The 10,218-nt window shown below is 40.0% G+C and overlaps 1 protein-coding gene across 1 annotated transcript in view; it reads right to left on the bottom strand.

The window, feature by feature from the left end:
* Positions 1 to 688: 688 nt before the first annotated feature.
* Positions 689 to 10,218, bottom strand: part of CCDC66 (coiled-coil domain containing 66) — a 22,147-nt gene continuing 12,617 nt past the window's right edge. The window contains 7 exon segments of the mRNA XM_015640649.3: positions 689 to 1,060; positions 5,107 to 5,234; positions 5,691 to 5,974; positions 6,222 to 6,259; positions 7,057 to 7,535; positions 8,077 to 8,199; positions 8,613 to 8,760. Coding sequence (XP_015496135.3) covers positions 980 to 1,060; positions 5,107 to 5,234; positions 5,691 to 5,974; positions 6,222 to 6,259; positions 7,057 to 7,535; positions 8,077 to 8,199; positions 8,613 to 8,760 — 1,281 coding nt within the window. The 3' untranslated portion in view covers positions 689 to 979.

Raw genomic sequence — 10,218 nt, 5'->3', positions numbered from 1 at the left:
TCCCCCTGAGCGATTCTCTCATTTTGTTCATCTGCCTCAGGCTTCTGGAAGGCAGCAGCCCCGGTGAGCAGCTCTGGAGTCTCCAGACACCCCTTGCTGCTGGCTTTGCTGAGCCTCTGACTTCCACTGCTCATCCTCAGCTTGTCCAAAGCCCTGGGTTTGGGGGGATTTGTAATTTGATTTTAGTGCTTTTCTATGGGATGTGCTGTTTGGTATCAGCTGAGTGTCTGAAGCTACGTAACTCTTAAATTCACAAAATCAGTTGGGACAAAGTTATTGGTTAAAAAGGGCAATTTTTAACAAAAACAAAACCTGTAGACTTTTGCCTAAAGTTGCTTCTTTCCCTCTATAAATAGTGGATTGATTTATTCAAGTTAAGAACCAGTACTAGATGAGTTTAGCACTCGTTACCCTCCCCCCAAACATGGCAAGTAATCTTTTCAGAAAACAAGAATTCCCATTTATCAATGATTTTTACCAGATTGTGTGATGAACTGTGGTCTGAACACCTGGGTGTACTCGAGTTGATATTCCCTGTGTAAGCCTAAAAGGTGGCTGAATATTGAATAATAATATATAATTATATTTATATATTATAGTATATATTTATAATTATATATTATAATTAAATAATGGAAATACAACAGTTTTGTATAGTTAAAAACACCAACAAAGATGACTAAAGCCGTTCAGAATACATCTTAATCTTTTTATTTATCAAAATTCACAGAGTTCTACAAAAACCCATGTAATGGTTTACTTCCATGTTTTTGGTAGTTTATATTAAATGGCCACATGTCTTCAGGTAGCATGAAAACCATTCTAAACAGACAAACCATCATGAGTTTAACATCACCCTGTAGTCTATCAAAATTCTTATAATTTAATTTTCATAAAAAAGAGGTGGTTCACAATTAATTACAGTAGCAAAGTGCTGTGCATTTCCATATTAAGAATTCAGAACACTCATATGCACCTCTCAAAACAGTGGCATGAAGTTCTCTTGAGCTACAATGGGAATCAGAGTGTTCTCCAACTCCTTCTGCTTCTGCAGGAGGCCCTGAAATAAATATAAATGTGAATGTTCTGTCTTCCTCAAACAGCCTGAACTAATGAAATGTCATTGTTTCACAGTTGAAAACAATTTCCTTGTTAAGGGCCAATGGCTTTTAAGTACCCAGCTTCAGAAAAAGCAGTACAGCCTCACAGACTCGGAGGTGAGGTCACTTGGACACCATTCACGTGTGACTGGAGTGGAAGCCAGGCCCTTTGCCAGGGATGTGCACACAGAGGGAAACTTTTCCACTGTATGAGATGGAACTTTCTCATCCCTTTGTGCACTGTCTCACTTTCTCATCCCTTTGTGCACTGTCTCTGCATTTGTAGTGAATTCTTGTATGAAGCAGAACCCAAAACCCTGGTGGGCACTGGCACTGATGATTTAGCCTTAACACAAACAATATCCTTCAGAGCAAGGGCAGCAGAGCTATTGGAACTAGAGCAGTGTCAGACATTTCAGGATAAACAGATTAACTGTCAAAGGGTTCAAGGTTTGTGCTGTGTCAATGGTTCTTTCAAGTGATGATAGAGAAAACCTGTCACAAAAAAACCCTCCTGGAAATGTATCCTTGTCTATCAGGTCATACACGATAGAACTGTGTCAAGTACATGCATAAATTAAAAAGAAGTATTTTTACTGTAATTAACTTGTTCATATATACTGATACATCTGGCCTCTTGCTTCTCTATCTATTTTAGACTTGGCAGAAATAATTTGGTACCATGGAAGTTTGCTTTTTAAAAAAGAAAAGCTAATTATTTTTCTCAGAGTTCCAAGGCCTTTCTCAAAGATAAGTCACAGGCTGCTGGCACAGCTCAGTACAGACCTAATGCAAGGCAGCAGCTCCTACAGCAGTTTAGACACAGATTCCTGGTGGCACCAAAGGAAAGTCAGCAAAGCAGCCTCTAAGACTCCACTTTGGCTCCTTCTAAGGCAGCAGCTGCCCACTTTCAATCACTTGATGAATTGCTTTCTTATTAAACAGGATCTGCTTATTTCTATTAATGGGTCAGTGTTTTCAGTGTCTGTGACAGTAATTATTATTTTTACTGAGCATTTTTGCATTTAGAAGCGCATCACAAAACCAAGTTATAAAATAAAGTGCCTTTAAATGAACCAAGAGCTGAGGACCGAGTAACCCTGAAAGCTGGCAGTTCAGTGTTTGTCACACGGGCTGCACAGGCACTGGAAAGGTGCTGAGCAATGGGAAATGCCTCCCCAGGGAGCTGTGGGGGTGTGTCCCCACCCAGCCATTGTCACCTGCAGCCCTTGGCTGCTGCTGCTGCTGCCTCAGGAACAATGGGGGGCTCTGGAAGTACTGACCTGGGGTGAGGGGGATGTGCTCCTCTTTCTTAAACTTTGGCCCTTCTTTTTCACAAATAATTCACTTTGCTCGGCTTATCCACTGACTTTTGATTTCAGTGAGGAGAGTGAGTCTGTTGCTAGTTCTTATTCCTGCTGTGACCTGAGACATAGGAAGAGATTTGCTGTCTTGTAGCAACTGCAGTGACAGACTCACCCTCCCTCTGCCATTTCTTTTCCCTGGGTCAGCCAGTCCCACTGGGCTCTTACTGCACCAGCCCAGCTGTATTTATCACTGGTTGGGCGTGGAGTTCAAAGAGCAAAGACTGGTCAAAATTATGTGACCATTACGTGAATTCCCCCAGACAGAACAATGGCTAATATGTTGTACATAAAGATCTAGATGTATGTATGTAGTCAGAAACTATTAATCCACTCTATATACATAAAATATCTTCTGAAACAGAAAACTCAGCTTTTTGTATTTCAGACAAAGTCCTGCCCCATTCATACTTTCTCAGTGAAATAACTGATGTAAAACAGGTGTTATCAGGAGCAGTACACAAGACTTAGGTATATAAGATATACTGAAATGGAACAGGTCATGTTCTAATTCTTTTTGCAGCTGAAAAGGTGTTTAAAAAGGAACTCCACGTTTTAAAGTAACTCTCTTGCAGAACCAAGATCCACTGAAAGACTAACCTTGCTTTTTAGCCACTGCAAAATTGACTGTGGGTTCATGTGGCTTCTCTAAGCTTGCCAGCTCTAACCTGTTTAAATAACCATGGCTTTTGTATCCTCAGCAAGCACAAGGATTAAATTGTACCTTGAACCTGGCTTTACTCTTCAGCAAAATGCCACTGGCAAGTGAAGTGAAATACAGAACATGGACCTGCCTGAACAAGGTGAACCACTGCAGGCTGTGAACAGCACAAGGACTGAGGGGCTATTGCAAACTGTACCTGCTTCCCAAGGAGGGACCCAGCCCTATGCTCAGAGTGATAACCCTAACTGCTTCCCAAACACGGAGCTAGCCCTGGCCAGCTCAAAGTGAAAACTGCCAAAGTACCAAAAAGTGAAAACTGCCAAAGAAAACAGTGAAGATGCAAAGTCACAGGTTCTGCTAGAACCGATATGGAACTACAGAGCAATCAGTAGGTGAAGTAGGCGTAGGTGGCCCATAAGTCTGAAGTGAAGATCTATGAGTGATAAAGGAAGATGTAGTTATTTATGTTAGTTAGATTGGAATGATGTGTTGTATTTGTAAACTGAAGATAAGAAAACCACAAGTTATGGAAGGCCCCAAGCCCCAGATCTGGGACTCCAAGATAAGTAAGTGGCAGGGACTGGTGTCACACGTGTCTAAGTGTAAAAGCTGCTGTGGAATGAACAATAGTGGGATGTGCAGATTGGGGTGCTGGCCCCTGCGTGCTCCTGGCACCAGCAAAGGTGTCTTTACACTGCTGTGGAGTAGATTCCTTTGGATCAGAAGGTAAAATACTTAACAGCTGTAGATATTTAACAGAAATGTTGAGCATTGTGGGAAGACGAGATCCAGTGAAACCAAGTGGAAGCTGTTAGAAACTGGCAGCCTTTCAGTGTTCTTGGGTCACAACTTTTCTTACTGACCTGGGGAAGAGTCATGAGTCTTTTTCTGCACAGGGAATTTACCTACTGCTGAAGCACCATGTGTACATGGCAGTGCTTCTGTCTTTCTGAAGCACAACAGGTAATCAACTACTGTTAATTTTGTTGTACTTTACTGTCAGCTTGTCTTCCCTTTATTTTGATTATTTATGAAATTTTCCTCTCTCAATGCAGAGAAAACTGCTGCTAGCAGTAAGGTACATTTAGTTTAGACCCATTCAAAAGCAAGGGAAGATACTGGTACATGTTTATTTTCAGTGTTCTTCACAAGGAAAAGGCAAGCTTGAAGTATTTTTTTGTCTTGCAGTCCTGTCAGGCCATTTAGAGGCATGAAAGAGGAGTGCTCATGTGCTTGTCCAGACCTGTGGGCCACGCCTTGCTGCCAATAGATGCAGAATCCAATTCACTCGGGCTTTAATGATAAGATGCCATTACAAGTACCTGACTACAAAGAGAACAGTGTACACAAACACACAGAGGCTTTTATCTCAGGAGCTCGTGTGTCTGTGGCATTAAGCTAATTTTAATTTTCTTTTCAGAAAACCTGGCTGATTAACAAATTCTGAATTTACTTTTTACATGCTAACAAGTAGCAGCTGTCTTGGAAGGATTTTTTAAGTGTTCACACTTCCAGTTTGTAAATTACAGTATTTTTCCAGGCCTGACATGAGACCACCCCACCAACCCTTCTGCACCAACCCCACTGTTCTGTCCTGACCTAGGAACTGCCGAGGGGAAACCTCATTAACAAATTCTAGTGTTGTGTTAAAAGCCAGTTCTTTTGAAACCTTACATTCCGTGTAAACAGCCCTAACCATGGAAACCTGGACACCAAACAAAGTCATTTCTCTGTGTTTCAAGTTTGCTCAGGCACTTCACTGTTTCATAGCTGATTTAAGAACTAAGGAGTTCACATTCCTTAAGGACTGTCCAAAGGTGGAAGCAACACGTGCAAAACAATATTAGTAAAATGCAACAAAAGTAGAGGACAGAGCTCAAAACATAAATCAAATTATGGAAATCAAATCAATGATGTAATAATTTTTACTTCAGTATATATACACACATGCACAGTTATCCAATAAATTTTTGCTTACCTGTCGTAACTTTGACAATCCTTTGAGAATTGCTTGTTGTCTCTCTCTGATTGTAACTACATCAGGATTTAGAAGAGGATCTCTAACATGATCTGAGTTAAAAATCTGTTGTGGCATTTGGTAAGAATCTGAAAGCAAACATGTATCAAATCAGTTAATACAACTCTTTATTAATTTTCTTCTCATTTTGAAGCAGCAGATTTTGAAAGTTTGTGAAAATCAAGAAATCAGGGGCTGGTTGCTATCAAGATTATAATCTCTATTTTCATGTTAAATAACATTTAGATTCCTAAATCCCAGTCTCTATGTCTAGTGAGATCTACCTAATGCAAGGAAGTGCAATCATACTTCATGAAAGGTAAACAAACATACAAAGAATTGATAATAGAATTTTTTGTTGCTTTTCTGATATTTTGAAACTTCGTGGTTTTGGTTTTTTTTTTTCTTAATACTGAGTGTAATTTGGTTGCAGAGCCTGTGCACTGCCGTGATTACTGCACAATTCAGTAAAAATCCAATCTGAAATTGGCTGAAATTGCAGCACTCCAGTGCAAGTCACTGCTCTCCCGGAATCATTTCAGTACCGTGCAGGTGTCGCTGCTGGGGGTGCTGTGCGGAGGGCGGGCTCAGCGGTGCCTCTGGATCCAGGCAGTAAACCTCCCGTGTCCGCAGGAAGGGCACGAACTGCGCCGAGGGAGGTCTGGCAGCCTCAGCGACGGCAGCGGGGCAGCGCCTGTGCCGGGAGCCTGCCGGGCTGGCCTCTGCTCCACCGCGCTCCTTAAACACCGCGAAATGAGAAGCCTGCATCTGGCGTTGTTGTACCTGGAGTAATCTGTTCCTAACTGCTGGAACAGGTGGTGATTCAGGTCTGTACGGAACAACTGATGTTACAAAAGAGCCCAAACAATACTTCAGTAAATAACAAAGAATCTTTGGAGGACAGGATTTTTGTTCATTAACTTGGCTTTTATACCTGCAATCTGCATGGTCTTGAGTATTTTTAATAGCAGACCATTAGACAAACCTAAATTCTTTTAAAAAATCAGGAAAGAAAAGCATGTGCATTTCAGTAAAAATGTATTCCTACATATCATTGATGCAAAGTATTGACATACCTTTCTTCATTCAGGTGATTCTTATGAAATTTTTCTTCCTAAGAGAAAACCAAAAAAGTCAAAAGTAAAATAAAAATCTGTGGTTTTTTAAAAAAAAAAAAATCAAAACCTTTGATTTTTCAGAGCATGTTTGTTCTGAAGTTCCAAAAGGACAGTTTGACCTGGGTTGAGGAGAAAGGTATTTATCAAATATTTGCATTTAAGAGACTTGTAGTGCCCATGACATAAATAAACAAATTACAGGAGGATTTGCTCCAATTTTCTGTCTTTTGGCAGCTCTACATACTATTAAAAATATTATGTATATTTTCCTATGTCCTTGGAACACAGGAATATATAAACCTGAAAGGTTCAATCCAAGATATTAAAGGAAAGGTCCAGAGTATTTGAAGGTGTGGGAAAGTGAGGTGTTTATGCATACAGAAAGTGAGCAAGAGAGAGGGCAAAAGAGAAGCCAAGAATTTATTTGATAGTATTTTCTTTACAAGACTTTTTTTCCAGCCACAGGCTCTACTGATACAATGCTTACTGCAAATAGAGAATGACTCCACTATGAAGGATGCATTTCTGTGGCAATGGAGTACACCCTCAGTAATCCATATTCTTTGCAGGAAGAAACATTGTTTTCTTGAGCAGGTACTGCTGTACCTCACTGGTCAGCACAACACAATGACTGGACAAAAAAAGCAAGTCAATGATGTCACTGTGTCCTATAGGACAAGTAGGAGAATTTCAATGCTCCAGTTACATAACTGAATTCCCACCCAGGTAAAACTGTGAGGAACAAGAGTCTTAAAAACACATCATTGTTCTCTAAGGCCAGACAGTGACCCACCTTTCTGCCTCTGTGGCCCTTACTCTTCACAGCTGTTTCCTCCCGAGGTGAGAGAGACCTGGCTGAGTGTCCCCCCCTCCTTGTGCTGAGCTGCCCAGGGCTGTTCCTCTCCACCAGCTGCAGCAGCTCCATTTGGCGGCGCACTTTGTTCTCTTCCCTCTGTTTCTGTAGTGGTTTAGGGTACCTTTCTGAGGCTGGAATGTATCTTTTCCCAGGCTTGTTTATGTTCCAGTCAGGTCTTCTGCTGTATTTTTCTGAAGATTTAATGTGTCTTTCTTTTCTTGCATATTGCTCATACAGGTCACTGCAAATATCACCAGTCTCTTTTCCTGGAAGTTTATTTTTATCCATATACTGCATTTCCTTCTGGTATTTTTTGCTGTTAGAGGTTTCTTTATATTCTATGGAAATATCAGGCGACTCACAACGTGCAGTTCTTTCCTCAGCTGACTCAGTGTATGCTGAAGTATTAAAACAATCTAAAAAAAAAAAAAAAAAAAGAGAAGTATTTTAACTCCAAGTCTGAGCTATTCAAATTGGTTGGCTTTTGTATACGTATTTGTATATGTATCAATCTACTGTTACTTATTTTATTTCAAAAATGGCTGCTACAGTTTTATAATGTTTTCTTATTCTTTTTTGTTTTTTCTGGGGAAGGCAGGACCTGTAGAAGCAAACTCAGTGAGGAAGGGATAAAATACAGAAGACTGGAGAACCAAATCAAATTACTTAACAAATCTGGGCCTGTGTGGCTTGGGACCCTAAATTGACACTACATTCCAGACTATGGGATTTGTAACTGGTAAGTAACAACTATACAGAAATATAATTTCTTTTGAAGAATAAGTAGTTCCAGAATAGAAATAGAGGAAGAAAATGGTACACTGTGATACACCAGGATGACAGTGTCTGTGCTAGCTTTATTCCTTGTGAGTAAAAGTGATTTGGCTCAGTTTCACAAACAGGGTACCCCTGCCTGTCTGGAGGTCCCTCAGAGTACCTCAGGTGTGGGCTCTGTACCTGTCTGCACGGCCGTGTCCTTGCGAGGGGAAGCCTGCTGCTCAGGGGGACTCTGCACACCATCAGTGAAACCCGTACTTTGTGCTGAAATGCCAGAATTACAGTTTTCAAACTCTGTATCACCTGAAAAGTGGGAAAGTTGGTCCATTTAGTAACCTCTGTTCAATTGCCACAGAGTTATGAGACTGTTGTGGTTTAGAGCCCAAAGCAATACTGAGAACTCTGGCCCAAATCCCAACACTCTCCCTTTTCCACTGAATATCTGACAGCACACTGGTCTGAACATTCCTGTGCATTCCTCCCAATATCTCTGCATTTCTTCCTTTATGTAATACAGTATTTGAAACTTACTAAAGCACAATATTTTCCATAGGAGGTAACGATTCTGTTTGTTTGAAAGGTAAATAAATTGTAATGCAATTTGGTTTGAGACTCAAATGCAGACAGGGAAACAACCAAAAAAAACCACCCAAACCCAGAAACAACTCGCTTTCAACCACAAAAGGAACATGCAGGGGTGTGAGACTTATACTTGCCACCACCAGGATTGTTCTGAAGTGCTGAAATGTCATGTGCCTTCTGAGACAACTCTGGAATGTGCTGTTCTTGTTTTGATCCCTGGGCTAATTCCTGAGCTTTCTCCATTGTCTGATAAAGCTCTTTGGCTTTAAGAGTTACAAGTTCCTTAAAAAAAAAAAAAAAAGTAAATATGTCATTATTTATTTTGAGAATAAAATCAACTGGATTATTTAATCACCTTATAACCCTCAAGGTTTATATGTACTTTTATCTAGGGAAAGTATTTTTTTTCAAAACTAAAACTAGTTGAGTAAGTACAGTACATAACCTATAATTTCCATGATTTTAAGTTCAGAACCTCTGCTGTACTAATGAAAGATCTTCAGTCTTAGCATTAAAAAGTGAGCATTTAGATCCTTCAAGTTATCTGGATATTTATTTCTCTTATAATAAATTCCTTTTTACTAGATGCCATCTGATGTCAGCCATCTGTGACTTCCTGTAACATATGGTTTAATGAAATGAAAGGAGCCTAAATAAAAGTAATGAACCCCACCTTACTCCTTGCATGGGAATGAGCCAGTAAAAGCTCCCCAGCAAATGTCAGGGGGTTACAGTTCCCTGACTCAGTGGGTTCAAGGTGCAGGAGACTGGGCCAAGGAAAATAGCATTTCCCAACTGTTATTAGCAGCTGATCCCACTCTCTCCTGCATTTGCAGTTGGAAAGAACAACTGGTGCTGTCACATGTTTCAAAGGAGCTGAGCAATTACAGAGGAGGATGGCTTTCCTCATGTTGAACCAGTCTGTTCAAGCATCTGCAGGCAGATGCTACACATTTCCATCCAGGAAATGCAGAGAAATCAGGAATCCACATTTCTGCAGGCTTTGGAGAAGATTGTTTCTTGTCTTATGACACCATGGAATCTGCTACTGTTCCAAAGAGGAAGCAAACAGTAATAGCTCTACTGTGCCAAAAGGAAGAACAAAACATCAGACTAAGTGTTTAACCTTCCACAGAGGTTAAAGGAGAGATAGAAATGCAAAACCTGTATTTACCAAAGGTGAAAATGTACCTTTGGTTTAATTTTCATATGAAAGCACTGTGTAAAGCTCAGCAACAGCTATGCAGGGGAAAGATGAAGAGCTTGAATGACTTTTGAAATGCCTTTTTCAGACTACATCCTAAGAAGTCTTTAATTCAGACTGAAAGCACATTCACTCAGATGAACTTCATGGTACTGAAGCACCTTAAAAGCATCAAGTTACCAATAACAATAATTGGATCACATACTTTGAGGTATTTTTTAATTTTAAATTTGCATTTTAAAATGGATGCTTCTGCACTATTTAAAACTTCCTTTCTGTTTGTGCCAGTTCTTATTGTTTCTCTTCCTGAAAAGGCCCTTGTTCAAAAAAGAATCTGGCCTTATTCTTCTGTGGTGTTGCACATTTATTAATTAAGAAAGCAGAATTTTGATTTGAAATTACTACATTTTGGATATTTTCAAAATGCTGAGCAAAATTTTGCAAGTGGAGAACAAGAACTGTTTTCCTCAAAATTTACTGGTATCACAGTGTTGCCATTTTGATTCAATAAACTGTATTATTAAGATAGTAACAAA

Source organism: Parus major, chromosome 12 (assembly GCF_001522545.3).
Source record: "Parus major isolate Abel chromosome 12, Parus_major1.1, whole genome shotgun sequence".
In the NCBI taxonomy this organism is placed as follows: Eukaryota; Metazoa; Chordata; class Aves; order Passeriformes; family Paridae; genus Parus; species Parus major.
The sequence above is the reverse complement of the archived record's forward strand: the minus strand, read 5'-3'. Positions and strand labels throughout refer to the sequence as shown.